Source organism: Epinephelus lanceolatus, chromosome 6 (assembly GCF_041903045.1).
Source record: "Epinephelus lanceolatus isolate andai-2023 chromosome 6, ASM4190304v1, whole genome shotgun sequence".
NCBI lineage: Eukaryota > Metazoa > Chordata > Actinopteri > Perciformes > Serranidae > Epinephelus > Epinephelus lanceolatus.
Window position 1 is genome coordinate 38,563,447 of NC_135739.1, and position 25,342 is coordinate 38,588,788.

Consider the following 25,342-nt stretch of genomic DNA (forward strand, 5'->3'; position numbering starts at 1 on the left):
CGATCACTGCCTATTTTATTATTACATTCTGGCCTTTGAGACATGACTGAGGGCTCCTCTGGCACCTTAGTTACCGCAGACCGCGTTCTGTGATTGGACGTTATAAAGTTACATCATCCGCAAGAGCCTGCTTTCGCCGCAATTTGATGACGGAACGAATCAGTTGTAAACATGGAGGAGAGAGAAGCACTGAAGAGGCAAATTGAACTTCTACAAAGTAAATCTCTTTTGTTAAATGTTGACAGTTTGTTTTGTCGCAGGCAGTTTAGAGGGCACTTTCGAAATGTTGCGCCCTGTACATTCAGAGCCGTGGTGTGGGTGTGGGGCCCGCGTTTTAAGTATTTAAAAACGACCGTTAACCGTTAGCTTAGCCTCCTGTTCAAACTACCCACATATCTGAGAAGAGCCGTTTGATACTATATCTAGTTACCCCACATGTACTGCATGTAGAAATGCGAGGCGCTAGTTAGCTATTATATTCTACATGACATTTCCATTGTAATTATATAACAGGGTCACTGTTCATACTGTCAACAGGTTAGCTTAGCTAATTGTTCAACTGCGAGAGAAAATCGAAATAAACGGTCGGTTCAGCCAACTTATTGAGTTAACGTTTAAGAAAAACAAGTTTTTGAATATATAACGTTACATCTGGCAGAATTTAGCTAACGCAGTAATTTGTGCCCCGGTATCGTGGCCACAGCACCGGTGGGTGACAAATGAAAAACCAACACAAAGTGAAAGGTGTTGGTCTAGTGCGATCCACCAGAGCAGCTGCAGTGCCCCTCAGCATAATATATTCTACAAGAGCCTGGACCTCTAGAGAGATGACTAACGTTTTTTTGAGAGATATTTTCTTATTTGGTGATGATGATGTTGATGCAGTCTCACGTGTCCAAGATCTCCCATGAGTGTAGAGGACAGTCGAGTAGAGCTTTGATGTCCCAGTCGGGCAGTTGTGCTTACAGATAGCAGCCAGTGAATACAAAAAAGAAAATATATACATGCTAGAATATATTTTGTTTAAAAAGCCAATTTTCTGATGGATTAGAGGATCTCACATCTGTTAGTGCCACCCCTAAGAAAATACAGCCTCTGACCTGATAGAAACAAATGATTTTTGTTGTATGGAGTTTGGTGTTTGAGTTTAAGTTGCTTCCTTTGGGACAGGATTTTTACCTTCTCAGAGTGTGGGGGTTATGGAGTTATACTGACTGTTAAGTTCAAAGTAGGGTTACAAACTGTAAGCACTTTTCTTAACTGATCATTGGTAATATTAATGATAAATTGACTGATAATCGGGATTTCAAAATAACATAAAAAATTTTGTTATACCAAAGTATACCAAATGTACTTTTTTTTTCTTAATCAAAACTCACATCATATTGCATCTTCTCTGACAGCATTACATAGCCTGTGAAACATATTGAGATACAGAGACCTAGACATGTGAAACACTTTTTATGAAACACTTAATATTACTGACTAATGCTTCGCTTTGCCTGCTTGCTTCATATCCCAATGTCCCTGCTGTGCTTCTCTTCCAGACCCCAAGATGGCCCCCTCGTCCTAAAATACTTATGCTGTGCCCTTTGTTTGCTAATGCTAATTATTGTAAACATGCTTTCAAAATACACTACAGATAGCTAGAATGCAATAGGAGATGAGACCTTGTTTATGTAAATTTCAAATGTTATATCAAATTCTTAATGACTGATTAATAAGTTGTTGATTAATTGTTGTCATCCCTAGTCCAAAGCATATTGTCATTTATATTCATTCATCTCAAATCTTTCAGTGAGTCCTTGTGTCTTGTATGGAATCATCTGAATTAGCTAAATTTCTGCACCTACTTTTTAGGGTTTTACCTTTCATTTTTAACTTATCTTGAGTCCCAATAAAAATTGTTTGCAACAAGTTGTGTGGATTACCCAAAGTAACAAGGACGCTGTTTTTTATTGAATTTTTTTGATGGTGAGAGCACCACAGATGCCTTTCCTTTCATTTTCAAACTAAACCAACACTATCTACGTGACTAAATGCCAGGGAAGGAAAGTGAGAAATGTGTTTTGTTCGGTGAACCAGTTCTTTTACATGGTGTCTTTTTTCATTATTGTTTATCACTCTGAATGGGATTTAACAACCAAATACCTCCTATTGTCAAATTCCCAGATCTCATCAATCAGCATAAGAGTGTCCATGGCGATATCCCGTTCCCAAGAGATGAGCAGAGGCGTCCGGAAGCACCAACATCAGCCAGCGGCAGAGGTCATAGCACATCTGACGTCCATCCTCACAGCCACAGAGGAAGACACTATGCTTCTCACAGCCATGGAAGTTGGAGGAAAAAGTACTCTCTGAGCAACAAGAACCACCAGCCCTCTTTTGGACATCCCTCAGCTTCTACCTCCTCTATTCATCAGCCCAGTTCCCACAGCATATCTCATAGCACCTCACTGCCCAGCCACAGCAAAGGAGAGGAGAGTGAAAGAGTCACAACTGCCACTTTATCATCAGGGATCCATCAGCAGAAGAGAGACGGACATGTAAACAGTGTCACAGGGAGTGCTGCAACAGAGAAACAAAAACCAGAGACTCCTATAAAAACAGGAGCAGCTGTGTATCAGCATGACAACGGAAAAGGAGATTCAGGCTCAACAGGCACTAGTGAGCAACATGAGATGCTTCCCAGACAGACTCAGATATTTCAGCAGACCGAAAGCAGGCGTGTAGTCCAGCCTGAAAAGAATGTCAGTGGTTCTTCAGAAGTGCCATTTTCAGTTACAGCCAACACCGCATCTAGTTTGCAGAGCAGCTCTCAAGCACAGATCAAACCTTCCCTGACAAGCAAAACCAGCGCTGACATTAAACTGACCATTAATGCAACAACTCCAGCAAATCTCACAACTGGTAATACCATACCACCTCTCTCTGCTCTGTCTAAAATATCAAATCAGCCCTCCATCAATCCCACCTCTTACACCAGCCAGGGCCAAGCATCTTTTCTGAAAAAATCCAAGTTCACTTGGGTAAAGAACCAGACCTTCAGAGGAGTGGAATCTAAGCAAGCTAGCTCCATATCCTCACCCACAGGCAAAGCTGTGACTGTTGCCCCACTGTCTGTGTCAAAAGCTGGTGTAGCCAGTGGAAACTCCCCCTCTTCCTCAGTCAGTAAGAGAGCCCCTGCCAAGAAGTTACCTCGAAAGCTAAGCCCAGTCACTGTAGCCCCCAAGACTTCCAAGTACAAATGGGTGTCCTCCTCTGCTGGAGCCCAAGTTAAAATACCTCGAAAGTCACCATCACCTAAAGCCCTGACTCTTTCCCAGAGAGCTATGGAGAAGGGAGAGGCTCCGAAGAAACTCAGAGCAGCCTCCACTCCCTCTGCTAGGATAAAAAAGGGAATTGCAGGTTCCTCTACCAACTCCTCACCGAGCAGCCGTTATCGTTGGAAGGCTGGAGGCCAAAGTACCTCTGCAGCAGTGACAGGAGGGGTGACAGTGGCTCGTCGTAGATCTGCCTTTCACTGGACAGCGGAAAAAAGCAACAAAGGAGTAAAAGGGGGGATTATTCTTTCCCCATCTGTAACCCAACGTACCTCTCTTACACCCTCCCCCTCTTCTGGTGGGTTCAAGCTCCGCAGCAGGATGAAAATCATCAGGAAGTCTGCTAGTAGGTAAGTAATGGAAACATGCACACGATCTGATTTACCTTCCATTCGCTGTATCACTACTCTGAAATCTTCTCTTCTTTTGGATTTTTCATGAAACTCTTTTGCCAGAGAGTGGCAGCAAATGTGGCAAACTACTTGAATTCAATAGATTTTTCTCAGTATCATTTGTTAAATCGTAGCCTCTAGTGTATTACTGATGATACTGTGTTCCTTTGTCCTCTTTCCTGTGACTACAGTGGAGGTGGGTCAGAGAAGGGGACCAGCCCATCAGCAGTAAAGTACTCCCCACGGGGCCGCGTGCACAGCTCGACCAGGTCTCCCACAGGAGTTAGGAGGACACCCTCCAGGGAGCTTGTGTCTTTCGGCAGACACAAGTTGAGGCGGCTCTCCCCCACCTTATCAAGAACAGGTAAGCACACAATTCAGACTGTAGTGTTGTTGAGTATTCTATTATTTTACACAGTTTTCCTGTCACGACTTTACCAGGGGGAGTTGTCCCCAACTAAGGATTTAGATAGACATGGTCAGGTGTTGCCTATTGTCGACTGATAGTCAATTATGTTCGTTTTTTCTACGTTGATCCATATTCTCATTTGCCACATTAGTTTCCATTTTTTCCACGCCAGAAAAAGAGCTGAAACACACAGTTAAACAATTTGTCCTCCTGAGTTGGCAGAGGAATTTACTTTATAAGAGGACGTGTCATCCAGCGCTGTTTGTTGTGTCTCGGGGATATGTGTGTAGGTGTCACTGCGGCGCTGTCCATAGTACTGAAAGGGAGCAGGGGAGATTGATAGATAGACAGACAGGCCGACAGAGCACGTCACTCAGTTTGGTTCCTGCTTGCTTTCAGTAGCTGTAGAGAGAACATTCGACTTTCTCTCAGAGAGTGCGAAAAAGAGGTATAAAAGCAACAAACAGCTGTTTGTACATCATTCATAAGTTAAAGAAATATTTAGCTGTCTGTGAGTGCAGTGCTGTTATTTGAGTGCTCTGAATAATGAATTTATTCTGAAACAGACTATGATTGATTGGGAGAAACCAAGCAATATCTATGTAAAATCAGACAGTCAGCAACCCCATCTTTCCCAAATGGAATGATCCTTTGTGTCATAACTTCATTTTCCTGCAACTGAGATTATTAGACTGTGAGATTTGCAGTCAAATCAGGCTCCTTAGATCGAATAATTGAATTGCCTACTGCTTTGGGTCACCCCTCACTAAGTGTTCAACCATGGAAAAGAAATCATATGGTTAAGAGGGAGCATACCTAATATGGCTAGTCATAGTACAGCTTGTGGCCTGGCTCTTATAATAGAAATTCTGGAACCATGTATTTATTTTCGATTAGTCTCTATAATATTCCTTTGCCTCTCCCTCACTTAAAAGCATGTGGATCTCAGCAATCATACAGTTAGACCCACAGCAGCTAAACTTTCTAGATAGATTCAAATTCTCACACAATCCTCAGTTTAGAGTTACACTCGACGGCCATTTGGTGGTGCTATGACAACTTGTTTTAGCGAGCAACTCATCAATTGTCCATCAAGCAATCCAAAACCTTATTTTCCCCATTAAGTTCTCAAGTCATGTAGGATCACCTGACATTTCCACCAGATTGTGAACAAATTAGTCACAATTAGTCCAGGGATTTATCATATTCTCTTGAAAATCACTGATGATGGTTATTCTGCAAACCTGACAGGTCTGTACTGTCTGCAGTTGCTCAGAATCATCAAAGTGCTTTGTCTCATGTTTTGTATGTTGCCATTTACATCCACTATGTCAACTAGATTTAACACAACACATGTGGCACAAATCTAATCGAAGTTAAGCTGTCGTCTGTTGCCGTATTCTCTCTGCCAGAGGTTATTCTAGGTGCTCTGTTCTGTTCGTTTTTAAAATTTGTTTGTGTGTGATTAACATTTAGCTCTTAAACACCAAAGAAAACACAGATTCACTGATCAGCTTTGGTGTCCTCACACATGGAAAAGATCTTGAGAAGGCACAGTCTATCTGGGGGATTGGCCTTTATTTTTGCTGCAACATCACCGTGTCTCACTGTGTTTTTAATGTGTCAGAGTCAGCACAGAAGATTTCAAACACAAAGTTAGTGCTTGATGTGCCATTGGAGAGATCTTTGGGTCAAATAAAGAGTCTTTTGAGTAATAAGTTTATCTTGATAGTTGATAGTTGCATGATAGGATATTTTAAGTGGATTCTTGTGTTTTCTTTTTCCTGAATATACTTTATTTTTTAATTTTTCTAGTGTAAACATGTCGCTGACTCACAACCTGCTTATAATTGGAATGTAGTATGGAACTGGTGGAAAGCTTACAAGTTGTTGGCCCCTCAGCTGTGGCTCCGACAGCAATTATTATTACAGCTTTCTCCAGTAGAGGGCAGCAGCTCACATTCATGTCGTCCATGTAGGTGCTTTGTGTTGCTGGCTGTCACTGGAGAGGCTTACAGGCAGACTCTGAGAGAAGGGGGGAGGTTAATTGATTGCCCAATTCAGCCGTGATGGCGAACAAGTGCCGATAGCGGGTAATTTGCAGAGGTGGAGGCAGGCAGCGCCACTGCTATCAAGCCCTGGCACTGCTCTCCCTCCAGTAGATAAAAAGGAGCTAATGCATAATTATCCTTTTGCAAATTGGATTGTTTTAACGAACTGTAGAATATAGGCCTAACCTGATGGAAAGCAATCATTGTTTTTACAGCCCCCCCCCCCCTCCCTCTCTCTCCCCCTCCCTCCCTCCTCTTGCCCCTCCAACCCTCCGGTCATTCTGCGTGTACCCTACACGCCTCATGCCCATCTTGGTGTAATCTCCCATACTCAATGAAGTCAGAAGACATTAGAAAAGCCATCACTATTAACATTAGGCTTTATTCGTCCCCATGGCTCTGCGTCTATCAGTCTGCTTCTCTTTTTCTGATTCTCTAACTTTCCGTGTCCTCTCTCACACCTCCTGTTTCCTTTCCCCCTTCCCTTCCTCTTCATCATTCCTCCACGTATTTTATGTCATGTGGAGGCCCTGAATGGCCTACAGCAGAAACACATGCATCTCTAATTAAAGATGGGGATTCAGAATCAGAGACGCAGGAAAGGTGGAGCAGGGATGAGTGCAGAGGAAGATGGAGTGAGGAAAGCTGCTCGTAGCCGTCTGTGCCTCTGATAAGAGCCGCTAATAAAGAGCAAATTGAATTACTAATGACGGGAAGCAGAGTCCCTATAGATGAGCCCGTTAAAAACCACCCTTATGACCACTCACACATGCATGATAATAACACTCACAAACAATGTTTCTTAATTTCCTCCTCGATGGCCGGCTTTAGCCTCTCCTCTCCACGTTAGGGGGCGGGGGGTTTCCGAGGTGCTCGGTTATCTGTGGTTTAATTTAAAGAGGGCATAAACCTAAGTAAGCAGTTAGGGCTGTAATGAATCGAGAGGTGTGTGTGAATGTATATATCTATATGTGTATGTGTGTGTGTGCTTGCATGTGCCCGGAGACAGCCATGTAGCTCAGATAATCTAATAAAGCAGATAAATGTCAGGAGCGGACAGAACACAGAGAGGAAGAGTGCTGAGCCGTGCGGCTTCAGGCCCCATGTGACAGGCTTCTGGAGCGTTTTAGGTCTCTATCTCACTCTGGTTTCTTTCCTCCCTCACCATCCCTTATCCAGTCTCACTCAGTCTTTTTCCTCTCTGTAGCTGTCTTCGCCGCTCTGCTAATATGCCTTGTGACTTTTCCTAAGCCCAAGTACTGCATATCACTTTGCAGACTGTAGGCATTTTCTGTATAATCTTATTCAAGGTCTGAGCTGTAATGTCATGAGAGTTCATCTGAATTTATAAATCACTTTATGAAAAATAAGATTAAACGAGCTAATGTAGCAAAATCACAGTACAATTATTTTTTTCAAGATACTGAAATGTTACAGTGTGGCAAGTAGTAAGAATTATTTTCATTATTGGTTGGTCTGCTGATTACTCTCAGTAATTTTTTAGTCTATAAAGTATCAGAAAATAGCGAAAATGCCAGCTATAATTTCCTAAAACTCAAGTTAACTTCACAGGTCTTGCTTTGTTTGACCAACAGTGCAAGACCTCATTAAGTTAACCATCATATAAGACAAAGAAAATCAACAAATCCTCGAATTTGAAAAGCAATTTACAATTACTGATTTTATACAATCACCATCAGTAACATAAACCTCTTATGTGAACATGACAACAAATTAAACAAAATACATGTGACAATTTATTTTTTAAAAACTATCAGTTTTAAAAATCACAGAGCTGTAGGTGCATGTATTTTTCAGAATAATAAAATAAAAATAAGAATAACTGTCGTATTTGCCGAAACTCACTATATTTTAAGTGAGGCATATAGTCTGTGAAAAAAAATCATTCCCCTCCTCCTCTTTCTACTGCTCAGATGGCATTCACTAGAATTGACCGTGGCATACCAAAAACAGCCAATCAGAGCCATGAAGTCTCTAAAGCCCCCGTTTCCACCAAGTAGTCCGATACGATTCAGCTCAGTTTGGTACGCATTTTTTCCGTTTCCACTGTGAAAAGTCATGGATGGTACCAATGGAACCGTTCCTTACTGTCGCCATTTTTGGTCACCCCTCTGTTGGGCTACCTAGCACACAGATCTGGTGCTAAAAGATGGAGCTGTAACTACAAAATGAAAGGATGTTTTGCTGTCTCTCACAGCAGATGGAGACTGAGAAAAAAAATTTCACTGGGTCAAATGCCATCAACTTTTATGGTGGAACGTTTACCTGTAATGTTAATCAATGCGTGAGTTGGCGATGTGAATTCATCAGCGCACTTTAAATTTCAATATGATGACTTTGTCCATTCCATTAGTTTCTATTGTCTCTCTTGGATGGCAAACACATTTAGTAATGAGTAGATTTTCAAGCGTTAAAAAAAAAAAAAAATGCTTAGACCGGATTACGTGAGATGCTTCCCAGCAAGCATTTTTTGGTTTAAAAAATGTCAAATAGCCGTCTACATGAAGACCTGACGTCTAGGCTAAATCACGGCTGAATTTGGGCTGTCAGTGAAAATTTGGTAGACGTCTAACCATAGCCAAAGTGTAGATGTCATCAATTATACGGCTATGTAGAGACCATGTCCAAAACATGGAGATAAACATATTTAAATTACTGTTGACTCTCCATACATGATTGAATATCATACCGCACGCCATCTGCAATGGCGAAAATTACATTTAATCAATTTCAGAATTAAATCGGCTAGATTTGGGTTACATGTAGCTAGACTAAATCGGAGCTAAATATAGCCAATACGTTTAAATCAGGACTATTGCTTGCTGGGTTATATTCTAATCCTCACTTGGAGAAAAAAGCGTTGTTGCGATGTTCTGTGGGCTCCAGCAACACTAAACCCCTGCACTTGCTTGAGAAGGACTTAATGCGCAAGCCCACCTTGTTCCCTGGATCGTAAACAATGTGAAGACTTCCCTCTGTGTCACTGATGATGAGGAAATACAGCGGGTGCTAGACGGAGCAGTGAGTGACAACAACCCAGCCCACATTTAAAAGTACTGTTTGCAGTGGAAACACTGAACAGACCCAGGGTCTAGGTACCATACCAAAAAGTGTTTGGTGGAAACGGGGCTTAACGCAGCTATCAGTCATGTCAGTCACTGCTCATAACCAAGGTCAAACTGTCAAACTAGGCAGCGCTGATCAAAATGTAAATCAAGATTCCTTTTTTCCCTCACCTGAAATGTTGTCAGAAATGTACTTTAGCTTACTGTTTGTTTGTAAAATGAGAAAGTTTGTCACTTTGCTGCAAAATTGGAAATAGTTGAAGTACTGAGCACTGCTCACCTGCTGGACCAGCTTTCTCATTTTACAGCTGAACAGTGAAACTAAAATATGTTTCTGAAAACATTTGGGGTGAGAAATTGTCAAAGCAGTAACAAACTCATGATTCATATTTGATCCACGCTGCACCCATCTACCACTGCATCTTGTGGTTGGTTGTTGGTTGTGTGAATGTTGTGTAAGTTGCCCTGTTGAAGTAAGCTGTAAAGACTGGGCCACGGGTGCTGTTAGATAATTTTAAATATAATTAAGCAATATTACACGAGAGGGAGTGATGTTGTACTACGATATCACAGTACAACATCACAAGCTCAAGTGTGATATTGCTTTATACAACAGTTCAACAGTTAAATAAGCAAGGCTGATTAAGAAATGTTGAAAAATGAGGACAAAATAGATAATTTAAGCATTTTATTTGTCTTCCGCCAACAAAAATAGTTCCCTCAGGACTCTGCTGTCACCGTTGCTATGTAACACAAACATGGTGCGCCAGGCACTTACTCTTTATACACATTTATCTGCACATGTCCATTAATTGTGCAGCCGGTGAAATAAGTCTGTGATGACTGCAGGTGGACTGTCGCTTCACAGGCACAGCCGGCTCTGCCTTCTGATCTGACAGTATGTTGCTTTTCTCCAAGTCATTGAGCTCCGCTGAGGAAACACTGACAAACCTGGATGTGTGCTCAGATGGATTCAGCTTCTCCTCTCCCTCATCTTCCTCTGATGACCATTCATAGTTCAATTCAAAACTTATTTTAGGAAATAAATCCATATTTTTGGCTGTTTGACAGTGGATGAATTAATTAGCCTACAACGCAACTGCTGACCTAACTGACACTAACCATAAGTTAGATTTGATTGTTGATTGCAATCAGCTGTGAGGCGGAGTGATACATACACAGTGAAATAACCGTGATGTTGTACTCCAGTATCATCACGGTTTTACTGTCTCTCGACCAATCAGATTGCAGGGCCGGAACTAACTGTTGTATAATATGTAATGTCTGTTTCATATTCAAGTGTCTTTTGAAAATAGGTGCAGTTCTGCCTTCTGATCCCTTATCAATTCAGCAAATACTGTATGCAGGTGCATTTTCCTGGTACATTACTCTGTAACATAAATGGCTTAATTCAGCTGTTTACAATTGCAGCTGTAAAAACAATGGATAAAATGTTTGTTGCTGTGATAACTTTAAAGATTTGCAAAATCCTGTCTGTGGTTTGGTGTCTCATGCACCTTAAACCTCACTCTTAATACAGAACTTGGACCTGTGTTGTGTTGTATTGTTCATCTTTCTCAGTTTCACGCAGCAACATGCCGTCACCAACACAGACTCATTTAGCTTGTCATTACAGGGCAGTTTTCAGTCTAACTGCAGCCCATCTCTCTCTTATTACTCTTAAATTAGTATGTAGAAGTGGATGTATCCATTGGCCACTCAAGTTTTACTGCTCAGCTAGTGCCCAATACACACACACACACACACACACACACACACCCACACCCACACGGGTCAGATTGTTTATGTGTTGTAGTAGAAGTGTCTCTCTTGCTGCCACCTTTTGCTCTCAGCATCAGCTTACCAACATGCTGCCCCCCCCCTTACACACACCCACACACACCCCCACTGGTACCAGTGAGCCCGTTACCACCACAAAGAATCCCCCCACCTCCTTCAGGGATCCTGTTACCGAGCCTACAGTGATCCCATTTATTTCACCCATAAATCATATGTTCTGCTCTGGATCGGGGTCCTGCTCTCTCTGATATTTTCCACCTTCTCCAGTGATACGCATGTACACACTACTGTATGTGCCCATGTACACATGCAAACACAGATGGATATCGACAAACAAGGGGCTTTACCGTGCTGTGTGATAATCTGAAGAGCTCAAAAACATTTGTGCAGAAGTGCGAGGAGAATCTTTGTTTATCACCATTTTTAAGATACTAATAGAAAGTTGCACTTAAAGAAAATGTTGATTGTCCTGCTTTAAAACAGACCTCCACTTTGATTAACTTTGTAATGGCATCTTCTTTAAAAAAAAAAAAAAGGGGGGAAGACAGTGATGTTGTTTTACAAAAAAAGCGACACACATTAACAGCATCTGACACGCATCAAAACACATGCATCTAAGGTTTCCAACGTAAACCACTACACATCAGTGACTCAATGTTTATCATTGCTAGTTGTTTCATTATCACGCATCAGGACATACCCTATTACTGCACACCAACTCTTCAGAAAAATGACAGTTTTTTCCGTTTGAGAAGGTTGACACAAGCTAGTTGATGTGTGTCAAATAACACAGTGCACCAGGATGCATCACATATTTGTTGGGCTAATGTTTTGCTCTCTAAAGTTGATTTTGTTAATGAAAAAAATATGCTACCAATCTAACAGGGCTGCTTTGAATGTATGTCAGCAATTACAGCAGAAGCTTGCTGTCCATGTTCTGAATATTCCCCTTAAATTAAATTGCCATCTGGCCATTTACTACATGCACTGCTGACTTAAATGTAGTTTAGCCAGACCCTTGACATGTTTTAACAACAACATTTCAGAAAACAAAACCATATTTGACAAAACACAACCACACTTCACAAAAGATGATGACATTTCAGAGAATAAAACATTTCACAAAACAAAACATCTGATAAAAAAACAACCACACTTGAAAGAACAAAACAACATTTGACAAAACACAACCATATTTCAAAAACACACACTCATTTTAGAAAACACAAGCACTTTTCAAACAAAAGAACCTTATTTCAGAAAACACAACCACATTTAACTTACAAAATAACATTTCACAAAACTGTCCATATTTCTGAAAACACAATCACATTTCAGAAAAGGAAACATTTCACACAAAAGGTAACAGCATTTCACAAACACAACCACACCTCACAAAATACAACTTTGTTTCACAAAACACAAAATCATTTCACAACAAAATGATATTTCATGAAACACAACATTTCACAAAACATTAAAACATTTCACAGATGTAGTGTTTTGTGAAATATTGTGTTGTTCTGTGAATTTTGGTTATGATTTCTGAAATGTGGTTGTGTTTTGTGAAGTTTCATTTTGTTTTCTGAAATGTGTTTTGACCCTCAGGGCCACTGAAAAAAAATCAAAGAATAGTGCATTATAAAACAGGGTGGGAAGTTATGGTTTAACAATAACCTTTTAATTTTTGAGACTTCCAGATTGTCAGATGATTTTAATCAACAGTTAAAATGTGCATTTAATTTACCTGCTACACCTGCGCAGAGAGGTTTTTGCATTGCTGTTTGCAGACCAAGTTGTGTACATCTAACTCTACTGTTACTGTTACGTTGCTTGTCTGGATGCTCTCTTTGTCTTGGTCCTCTCATAGTCTTGTTACAACAGTGCTAATCTGATTCAGAGTATTATTAGTGGATTATCCTTTATATCCTCAAGTTCCTAAACCATACCCACTTGTTTGTTAGGGTTAGGGTTAGGTGTTGGCTGTTTTTTAGCCTAGGACATTATATTTTTGATCTGATATGTATATATGCTGATATGAAAATACAGAAACACTAAAAATATCACTGCCACTTTATCTTTGGACTTCACTCTAAAGCCCAGTCTGTCCTTTCTTTTCCTTTTCTGACTTAAGCTTGGCACGAAACACATTTGTTTATTTTTGTTTGTTTCTTTGCATCACTCTCTGGTTCACACTTGCTCCAGTTTCTCCCACTTTTCCTTCACACCGCAGCCACTTGTCCTGCGCTCTCCTCTCACTGCCTCACACCCCCACATACACACACACACACACATACACACAGGCAGCTTATAGAGGACATTAACTCACTGTTTATTTGGACATCACAGCACACAGCTGGTGTTGCTATGCACATACTGGAAGTGCCACTCAATATCAAATGTATGTTTGTGCTGATCTTTCTCAGAACTTTTTATTGGTCAAATGATTTTATTAGTTTGTTTGTCTGTGTGTGTATGTGTGTGTTGGTGTGTATGATTCTCCCATCAGCTGCTTTTTACATACCGTTCTCTGAATGCCATTCTCTAGTGTCCCATAGTATTATCAGTTGGATGACACACACACATTAACTGCGAGTGGACCTTAACCTAATGCGCGCGCACGCACACACACACACACACACACACAGACTGGCATTCTGCTCATTCCTTTGCACTTTCTCAGGCTCTCTGTGTCAAACAGGTGGACCTCTGTCCTCTTTCTGTCTGTCTCTCTGTCTGTCTTTCTTTCTCTTCTTTCTCTTTATATCTGTCACCATTTGTCTCTCTCTCTCTCTCTCTCACACACACACACACGCTCTACATAACATGTGCACCCACACACATGCAAACAAATCACACATGCATTTATCTTTGTGCCTGCTATAAACAGTATGGTTATTTGGTTGTGGGAATGATTCACTTTCTCATGTTAGATGGTGTCTTGTGCAGGACAGGCTCAGTATAGCTCTCTGCCTTGTTGCACAGTGGCATTTTGATCAACCTCTCGGGACCCAGGGAGCAGTGCAGGGCAGCGATCAGGCCGCTGTACCTACACTATGCTCACATGAGTAACTCCTGCCCATCTGTGTTGTAAGACCCCTCCTGGCTCCACGGCTCTCATCAAACTGTCAACTGGCCATAATTAAAGTTCTGACTCATTTGAGATCAACATGCAGATGGACCTTGCTGGCTTCGAGGACCCACACAGAGTAGTAAGCACACTAAACCTGGTCAAATGAATGGAGGCCTTCTGTTGAAAAAGTTCTACAACAAGTTTTACATAATTTACTTAAAGGTAGGATCTGGAGGATTTTCAAACAAAACAAAATATAGACATATACAAATGAAATCCTGCTTAATCATCACCTATGGGCTTCTACTCATGTGTGGTGGTGACTCTGTTTGCAGTGCTCCTGCCCTTTAACTGTATTTTGATGTTTTTGTGAGCTCGGACCACTTCTGGGTGGAGATTTCCCCAGCCAATGAGAGAGCGCAGGTGCCGTGCCCGACCGTGTCCGAGCGTGCACCAGCGCGAGCCTTGCCTGGACCTCTTCTGTGAAGCCTTCTTCCGTACCTCCGGGCTCCGTACACCCGGGAGAGTTGAGCCTGATAGGAGGGGCCGAATTTGAATGTGTGTTTACAAACAGCAACTGGAAAATCCTCCAGACCCTACCTTTAAGACATGACAGGCTTATGGTTCTCGATGTTTAAGCAGTCTTTGGTGTTATTTTGACTGAACTCCAAGATGAGCTCAGAGTACTGTTTGCCATCCTGAGGGGGTGTTTTTGTCCTCCGTATCTATGAGGGGGGCTGAGCGGCATGTGTTGAAATGTGTCATCAATACTATTGAGTCCAGAAACTTTAGCCTGCGATGACTGTGCCTCCTTCCCAGTTAAGGAGGTAAATGTTTTCTTGGTATCCAGAGGAGTGGCCCTTGTGCCAGGCTGTCTGAATAAATCAGAAACCTAACAGGATGCAGGCAGAGCCTTACTAATTATTTGAGAACACATGGCAGGCAATGATGGTGTCATTTATTGGTAAATGGCTTGGCTGCTGTAGGGGATGTTGCCGTTTTTTAGCTATAAGGGTATTAATCCTACAAATAATTTAACTTTCCAGGATTTAAAGAGACACATGCCCAATCGTTGTCTCCAGTTCATGTAAAGAATCATTTATTTAAATCAGTCAGTCTCCACTGTTGAAATTCAACAGCCATTGAGCAAAATCTAAACTGTTCATTTTTGACCTGTTTCTTTAATTGTATTATTTAATGTGTATCAGTCCTGTGTGGTTTTGGTCTTGTTATGTTACTTAAAGCATGTGTGTTCTGGTAACAGGGAGGGGAAAGTAAAAGGCCATTAGGAGCTACTCCATAAATCTTCACCTTTTGTCAGCTGGAGAGCATGCTGGTATAACTGCCCAGCCCCTCACCCTGCTGTACCCGCGACCCTATGACAGTAACCCTATCTCCCCCAGCTCTCCTCCATATGTCTGCACACACTGACGTGTTACCATAATAATCATTGGGGGTTTGCCGTTTACGTGGGAAGACGAGCAAAGAGTCCAAGGAGTGCTTGGCATGTTAATTATGTTCCACACACACACACACACACACACACACACACAGAGGCACAGACACATGGTAGAGCAGGGATTGTGTGACTGATGGAGTGGAGGGGTTGGTCACTGATTGGTCATTATAGCCTGGGCACAGTTATTTGGGCACTGGGCATGGCTGTTGACATCAGGGATGGTTTATTACTTCAGGGTCATGTTGAGGACTTCTAGGAGGTTTATAAATTGTTCTGTTTAATTACGTAATGTAGTGTTCTTTATAAGGGCTTTGGGACTTTGGGACCTCTGTGTTAGCTTTACAGAGCCAAAGTTGAACTGTGGATTCATCCAAAGCAGTTGTTAAAAACTCTAGTTCCTTTTTACGATTAAAACTGCTCAATTTTTCCTTTTTGGTAGATGGTAGATCATTGGTAGATGGTTGTCATTCTAGCTGTTAAATTAGAGACTTTTCTTAGACTTATGGTCATTCAAAGGCCCTTAAAAACCACTGTTAACCATGAATTGTCTCATCCAGATGGATAGACTCCTACATAAATACACATTTTCAGACAGTTTTGGTTGTTTCACATGAGACTTTGGTGTGTAACTTGTTTTTGCCCTTACTTCTCTACTAAGTTGAAGTGGGCAGGGCTTAGCTGAAAAAAGGTGATGTCACCTGTTTCCGTGCACCACTAATAATGTTGAGCAACATTTAAATGATAAGGACATTCATGGGGTTGTTGGCATTTTTGGACACTGCCAATCAAGTATTATCAAACCACACCTAAGTCCGGATAAAACAAATTAGCTTATTTTCAGACTTTGAGTGTATTTTCTTTTAGTTTTTGATTATTTAATCATGAATTTGTAATGGCATGGAGGAATACTTCTGAAGCCACAGTTTTAGCAATTTTCCAAGCTTCTGCTTTTTACATGCAGAGTGCATGTCTGCCTGTCTATTCACATGCAGAGTGCAGTGAGTCCACACAGATACAAGTGGATATGCAGACGGAGAATCGCTTACCATCTGAGAAGAACTTCATGACACCACAACCAACTCAAATAAACAATCACAGTTTAAAAGTGCTGGGAAAATGTCCCTCTGGCTGTGTTGGGGTGGCTGCAGGAAACTAGTTAGCTATGCTAGTTTCATAAGCATGGAGGTGGATTGGCTGCTCCAACACACACACTAGGTAAAGGAGAGTCTGACTCAAGGGCCCACAAAAACATATTGCTGAATTGCTGTGGTTCTCAACCCAGCAAATATGGCCTGCCTGTTATATCATAGGGCGGTGAGAGTCACTCACCAGCTCTCAATAAAGATTCTAGCAAACTTTTCTCTAGCTCTAGCTTATCTCTTTTGACTCCTTAAACGAACAGTGCTAGTCACTTGCAGTGCTCTTACTAAACCATTACCTCAACATTTACTTTGAGTGGGTATTGATAATCTAGTCCGTCATGTATTTATTGACACTGATTTTCTGGCTCTAGGCAAGCAATAAGGCTGATGGCAGATATTGCTCAGACCGGATCTACCGCTATTCCAGCTGATTTGTAACTCTGCATGGAACCCATTGCAACCACTCAAAACTTTGTTTATGCCCAACACCAACAGACCTCTGACGTGGCCTTTCATTCCTTAATCAAAATTAATTTGTGTGTATAAAAACATATGGTTTGTCTTTGGGGCTCATACTGTACACTGTTTTGTGACAATGCAGATTTAACAGCAGCCACAGAACTTATTTCATGGTGCAGATGTATATCTCTCTACACAATTGTTGTATTTTTATTTCAAATATTCACTTTAAAAACGTTATAAAGGAATTGATAATTTGCCGTTGCACTCTATGAAATTATGTTATTGCCTTTGAACTCATGTAGAAATCTACTCACTATTAATTGATAATGCATTGCTGCACATTTGATTTGTTCAAGTTTTTCAAAACATTAAAGAATAGAATTGTGGGAAATAATCACTTCTTAGATGCATCACAATGGGAACATGGATGATTCGGCATTGTGAAGTATATTGTGAATACTTTCTATCACCCAGAGGCTAATGTTAACAGAGCAGAGCAGCAATCAGCAGTAACATGTTGGTGAAGATTCTCAGTCATCCAGGTCATCGTAATCCTAAGTGCTAGGCTATATCTTAACTTATGGTATCGTATGGCATCGTATCGTACTGTATCGTATAATTTCAAGAAACTTGAGCAAGTCCAGTTGCCTAAGATATAGCACGTTGGATCAGCAGTAACGTTAACAAACGAAACCAGCTGACCAACACTCACTGCAGCAGTGAACAACTTAAAGCTCCTCTGTTGTGAAGAAAATAACTCTATGCTTAGTCTGTTTCACCTATAAACTTCGCACCCGGCCCACTCAGCATCTTGACTTTACCTGGAACTAATATGCACCAGAGAGTCTGCTCTCATAACGTTAATAACAACAAAGCTGAGCGCTCGGCTCTGCCTCCCCCTCATCATGTTATTATTATTATACAGGCAGAAAACTGTAAGGTGCTTTCAAATTACTTACTTACTTACTTACTTACTTATTTAATTAATTAATTAATTAATTAATTAATTAATTAATTAATGCAGCTACATTTTTTTTTTTAAATATAAACGCTGCAAATCATTAATTATTCAACAGTACATGAACTGCATGGTATTTCAGGTGGACAGTACACTGGACAGTACACTGGCATAGATACCTCACAATGGGTTTGCATGCACAGCCACAGGTAGATACAATCTGACTGGCAACCCCTGGTTTAAAAGCTAGAGTATGAAAGCATTGGAAATGGGAAAGGAACCTGGACAAGAGTCACACTGTATGCAGGTATATTCATCACATTACAGTACGCAGTGTTTTAAAAGTTAGCAAGCAGTTGCACAGTGGGAAAAAGGAGTTGACATTTCAATTTGCACTCCTACTCTTGTTTGTATGTGAAGTCTACTTAATCTACAGTTCCAATAAATTGCATTGTCATACATTTAAATTGAATGCAATATTGCAATGCAATGCAAACTGTATGCAAAAAGAGCTCTGGTATCAGTATTAATATCAGTAGATATCCAAATTCAGGTATCAGAATTGGATCAGAACTAAATAAATTTATGGCAGTATGATAACTATAAATTAAAGTCTAGATGTGTAACTTTTTTCACGATGTGATGTTATGTAGATGCATCACACAGCTATCTCTCTCTGCCAAAATTGCTCCCAGTGTGGTCCTCGCACTTGGTTGACAAAATGTTGGGATCAGTGCTCTAAGGTGGTCAGGGATGTCTAGGCACTGGATGTACATTGTTGTGCCAGCACTACAGAGGTCACACTAACCACACACACTTACACACACACACACACGTGCACTCACAGTGGACAAGCTATTTTGAATACTTTCCACACATTTCTCTCAGTAGTATTGCTCTTTCTGGTCTTCTATCTGCAGTCACATTCTGTGATTGCTCCCTTGCACCATCGCTCTATTTCTCTACTTCCTCCCTGTCTGCAGGGATTAAACGTATTCCCCTAATTAATGTCTTGGCTGCAAGTCTCAGTACGCTGGTAGAGCCAAGTAGGGGCCAAGACCCATATTCCTGTAATGCTAGTGAATTTTGTATGGTCGTGTGAACTGATCATCCCTTCTAGCTCAGTACTCAGGTTTTATGACCATAAGCTCTTAGCTTTTTATCTCTGTCTTTCTGTCTGTCTCCCTCTGTCTGTCCCCCTTTTCAGTCTCATGCTCTCCCTCTCCCGCCTGCTCCACCTGGCTCTCCGTCCAAACCCTAGAGCCAAGCTCCAGGTCGAGGTCCCAGGCTGAAGAGAAATCTGAGCCTGTATCTTCTTGCAGTTTTTTTTTTTTTTTTTTTCTTCTCCAACTATTCTAACTTTCCATTTCAGTCATACCGGCCTGGACACCCGAACCGCCCCAAGTCTATTCTGGTCTTGTTGAGTTATTCAGTGACCCTTTACTATCTCTGGTCCCTACTACTCTTCCTCCTATCTTAGTACCCCTTTTCCTCTCTCAGTCACCATTTGTCCCTTCCTTTACGTCATTGTCCCTCCCATGGGGAAAGTTTAGGTTTGTCCACTCTCTCAGGCCCTCCGGGTATTTTGACTGTGCGCCTCCAGCCATGATTGGCATGCAAACCTCTGAGCTCAATGCTTTCCCTTACATCCCTGACCTCCCTGCTTGCAGACAGAGGGTAGGCTTCTTAAGCCCACCATAACCTCCCTACAGGTGTCTCCCAGATTTAACCATTAGGAATAATGTTGTCGGTGTTGGGAACAAATGTGGAGCAAATTCTTTAGCAGAGACATGATGGACAGGTGTAAACTGAATGATAGATTGGTCCTGTCAGCCACTTTCTTTTCGGCTTTTCTTCAAAGGATAATTCCAGTTCATTACAACATTGGTCTTATAGTTTGTAGCCAGCAACATGTAAATAATATTTTGTTGCAACAAGCACACAAATAAATAATGTTGTTACAGTACAAACATAAAACATACTGTAGTTATCGTGAGAAATATTTTGATATGAAGATATAAGGCTTTTCTCATACAGTCTCACTGCAGGATTTATTCGATCTTTGGTCTTAAATGCAGAGTGTAACATTAATAAAGCAGATCAACAGAACCAGAGGAGAAAGGGCCATCAACAGTGTCCTTTTACCAATTTTGGAATGGATACTAAAAGTTTTATTTGTTGTAGTATATGATTCTGGTTATTTTTGTATTAATGGGGCCTTATGTAAGATGTTTATACATGTTATTGTAGTTGTGCAACTGACAGTTATTTTCATTATTGACTAATCTGGCAGTTATTTTCTCAATTAATTGATTATTTTTTTGATCTGTAAAATATTAGAAAGTGGTGAAAAATGCCTCTAAAACAATTCCTAAAGCCAACACAGATGGCATCAAATAGCTTATATTGTCCAACTTGCCACCATGGAGCAACACAACATTATCATGGGTGCTAATAGCACTAACATTACTTAAAATGGCAGTGCTGACAGAGCTAACAATATTGTTGGGGGTTAGCTCACAGTCACCAGGGCAGCCTGTGGGGTAACCAGAAGGTGGGTGATAAGGCCCAGACTCACCAAATTTACATTATATAACTAAACAAAAAACTAGCGGTGATGAAAGCTGAATGTTGCGTCGCCTGACATTGGCTGTGTCTTGGCCAAAACGTCCACATCAGTACACCACAAAGATAAAAGCTGACAGGCAACTATCATGTATGTTTAATGTCTGCGTGAGAAGAAATAACTCTCCATAACAGCATACGGCAGTAATCTGTATTCATCATTAAAAAAGTAAAACTGGAAGACTGTAATATCCTAACTAGCCAGTTAGTACATTAACAACACAATCCACTGTTGAAAGAACAAAGCATATTTACCATGTACCAATATAACAATAACACAAAGAATCATGAAACGTTTCTGCTTAGTGGCTAATGAAAAATAATCTTACAGTATCTTATGTTGCAAGTTTGTTTTGATCTCACTCCCTCTTGACTTAAGCTGTTTGTTTATTTTCCCCGCTTGTGGTTCTCTTCCCATGCGCTGAGCTGAATTGCCAATCACAGTGATTTCACTCACCAACAGCCTCCACAGTCTCCAACGCCCATTCAGCGAACTGAATCAGCTGAAAAAAAGGCGACGAGAGCTGACAAGGGCCAACAACAGTGTGGGACATACTGCATAGATGTGGGCAACAGACATCCAAACATTTACAGACGGCCAACCATCGGCTTGGTGTGTCAGGGCCCTTACACTTCCACGATGAGGCCACGCTATCAGCAGTGCTAACAGTCTTACAGTGCTGACAGTGTGATTATATGGCAGTGTTCTAACTATTCTGTATGCTATTGCAATAGTTACATCTTCATAATGTGTAGAATTTAATTTTGTTTGGTTGGTTGTTTTTCTCATGCCCCGTATGTCATAGAGACCTGAAACTTTGCACAGAGATGCCTCTCCTCATGAGGAACTACTACTACTGTAATTACTAAACTTGGTAGATGTAGAACAGGACGCCTCAAGGTGACTGGAGAAATTTAACTCTAATTGGCAACTGGGTGGCGCTACAACAACAGAAAAATGCTTAAAAATGGCTAAAATGTGACTGATCGCTGTGGCTCCCCCTGTGGCCGAATGTTTTTTTTCTAATTTTTGGTATGACTAAGTCATGGTATGGTATGCTGTACATAATCACGGAAACTGTCAGTGTGTCATTCTGTCTGTCAGTCATTCTGTCTGTCCCACGTTTTTCTACTCACTGACGTGGTCAATCTATGTGAAACTGTACATAGGCATTGAGGATTGACATAGGTAGAAGGTGACAAAGCTACCAATGGGTATGGACTAGTACTATTAAAGCAATATTGCACCCAGATCTTCATTATTTCCCTGAGACCTTGAAGTGTTCAGACCAGGGTCCCAGTTAACAATTATTATCATTATCAATTAATTTGCTAATTATTTTCTAGATTAATCGATTAATTGATTGGTCTATGAAATGACAGAAACTTTTTCTCTAAGTCAGAGTGGATGCCTTTAATTGTCTTGTGTTGTCAGTCCAAAATGCAGAGATATTCCATTTAATATGATATAAAACAATGAAAAGCAGGAAATCTCCATATTTGAGAGACTGACATCTGTTATGCTTTTTTGCATGAAAAATTACTTTTACAGTTTATCAGTCATCAAAACAGTTGACAATTATTTTTCTGTCGATTGACTAATTGATTAGTTGACTAATCGTTGTAGTCCTAGTTCAGACATTTGTAAATTTGGTAAAAATGGCCTCATCAGAAAAAAAATGTCTGTAATAATCTCTTAAAAGGGTACTTTTCCAATCAGCCCATTTCACAGACTGACTTTGTCCTACTGTACAAAGTTCTACATACACAATTTTCCCGTACAGTAACAGACTAATACCCACATTTTGGGTTTGTTTAATTAGAGTTCACCCCTAATATATATTGGTAATATAATGTGGATAAACTGAATGCTTGTACACAAACTCTGATGATTAGCAGCTCAAATTTCTTGTTCCGTTGAACTTTATTTCCAGACCTCAGAAATTGCTTTGGTCTGTACAGTGTACAACTACAATAAATGATGGCCGTAACATTGGAAAGCGGAATTATCTTTTAATTTGTCCTTCTTTCTCTATTTGAGTTGTTTCTTTCTTCCTTTTCCTCAGACTCACCTAACTGCCCCTCCATTCAGCCTGCGACCCTCTCACCCTCCTCCACTCATACCCTCAGTGTTTTCATGTGTCCCTCCCACCCCCACTCCTCCTCCACAGGGCCTTGTTGTGTTTTGGTATTTAATAATGGATGATTGTTTGTGTTTGTCAGTCAGCACGCTCTTGTTAAAGGGCTTTAAGATAACTGCTAATTCCAGCAGGGCTGTATTGATTAGCCTCGCTGGGTGTGGATTGTTTTATAGCCCAAGAAGAGCGCTGCATCCCCCTCCATCACCCTTCCCATGCTCCTTCACTACCCTCTCCCTCGCCTTCCCCCTCGTCAAGGGTCTCTCTCCCTCTCTTTGGTTGAATAATTAATGCTTAACCTATTTAATTAGTGAGATTTGCTCTGAACAGAAGCAGAGTAATTGAGTCCTCAACTCTGTGTGTGGTTGGGGGAAGTGTGTTTGTGTTTATCTGCATGTCTGTGTGTATCCGTCGCATGTACCGTGGTCGCAGCATGAAGCGGCTCACTTCCTCCTGCACTCTCAGTTGAAACAGCTCGTATGATTTACAGTAGCACTGTGGCTTCTACGTGACTGTCAGTGAGTTGGCATTAGCACCGTTGGCATTTGTGGTAGTGGAGGTGTGACCGGTTTGGTATGGCAACTCCGGCACTGGAAGCCGTGGTCCTTTCCAGCAGCCGTCATACCAGCAGGGTTGGCATGGAGGGCAGAGGGGGTTAGCAGTGATAGGTGGAGAGCTCAGACTATGAGCTCTAGTTGTGATATTAATAACTGGTAGTGGAGGCCAAAATAATGATGAAGGATTTGTTGATCATCTTTGGTGTTGTAATTGAGGCTCAACACTTGCACACACACACACAACACCCTGCATTCTGATCGAATAGACTGACGCTGAACATTCTAGGAATCACAGTGCTCTGTTTGGACATAAGTTTGGCTGCTGTGACATTTGTTTTTGTGAGACAATGATCATTTCAGTTCAGCACAGCGATATCTTATTTACCATCTAAACTGAAGCAATGCCACTGCAGGCACCAAAAAGTCAATCAGTCATCAAAAAACAATATTCTCTCGTAAATGTGAGAATTTAAGGGTTTGACTTGCATACGACAGATTTTTAGTGTTTGCAAAGCTGGCATGTGATCAACTCCTGAACATTTTTAGTATTGAACCCCTTTTTAAGCAGATGTCTGAAAATAGTATGAAATGTCATTCAGTGTCAAGTTTTTCAGTGTCAAAGAGGATGCTTTTGAATTACTTTTTTTCTAGACCAACTCAGGGTCCAGTGAAATATGTTTTAATTTTTTCCAGAGTCCGTGTTTTAATTTTTCTGAATGTTGTGTTTTACAATTTAAACATATTTTTTCAATAGAAATAGTGTCTAACTATTTGACGGGGTAGACGAATAAAATTTCAACAGCTGATGAAGAAAATATTCAAGATTCAAACAATGTTGTAATGATGCCCACATCTCCCGTTAGCTGGACTGAATAGTTTGCAGTTAAGTTTGCTGTTTTATGTTCCATAACGCAAATGTCACTTTTTGTCACTGTCCATAGTGTGTCTGTTCAGAACATGGTGGTTTATGTTTATTATTGTAATTTGTGTGTTAGTTTATAGTTTGCACCATTAGTTAGTTGGCTATTACAGTTCATGACCCCAGCTGTATTTTTCCACTGAGTTTTTGAGTCTGCTTTTCATCTGTTACATGTCAATAAAAGGTTGATAGTGTTCAGAACACCTGTCCTCTGTGAAGCAGTAGTTATCAAAGCAAGTGCCTCAATACAGTTATAAAACAAAACATTATATCCTAGCCTGCTGTGATTGTGTAAAACATTGGGGCGATGGAGACACTGCAGACAGAGCAAATTGAAAAACTCCTCTCCACATGTTTACATGTTTATGCTTGTTTAACACGTGTAATAAGAGAGTGACTACTTGCTACTACTTCCTCTCCATTGTGGCCTCTCTGCTCTGCTATTTGCTGACTTCATTCTGTGTTGCTTTGTGTGTGTATGGGGAGGTCAGCCCCAACACAGGCAATAATAATAACTTACACCAAAGCGTTGAAAAATTACGATAAAAGAACTAATAATGTTGGGGTTTACCAATAATACCATTCCTCATAATATGGTCTCATAGCTCATTTAAGACTGAATTTTGATACCCTTCCTTATTGCATACTCATTTTGGCAAATTCCACAATATTCTGTGTTTTACAGTTGTTTCCATTTTTATTATCAAATTCCAAGATTTTGTCTGTGTTCATAGGGCCCTACCACCTGATACCGGATTTACATTATCTAAAGAAAAAAGCACTGTCACCTCACAGCATGATGGTTGTGGGTTTAGACCATGAATGTATAAAGAGACCTGGATAAAACATTAAATGTGGGACCCCCGTTCCTATGAAAGTTTCTGTGTCGTGCATGAAGCCCAAAAACTTCTGTTTCCTCTATGTATCCACTGATTTACAGAAGTCTCT

At 40.8% G+C, this 25,342-nt stretch overlaps 1 protein-coding gene across 2 annotated transcripts in view; it reads left to right on the forward strand.

Annotated features, from left to right (window-relative positions):
* Positions 1-136: 136 nt before the first annotated feature.
* The window catches only part of zc3h3 (zinc finger CCCH-type containing 3), a 94,715-nt gene continuing 69,509 nt past the window's right edge, over positions 137-25,342 (forward strand). For both annotated transcript variants that reach the window (XM_033622770.2, XM_033622771.2), the window contains exons 1-3: positions 137-217; positions 2,173-3,673; positions 3,907-4,079. In XM_033622770.2, coding sequence (XP_033478661.1) covers positions 172-217; positions 2,173-3,673; positions 3,907-4,079 — 1,720 coding nt within the window. In that variant the 5' untranslated portion in view covers positions 137-171. The remainder of the gene's footprint in view (positions 218-2,172; positions 3,674-3,906; positions 4,080-25,342) is intronic.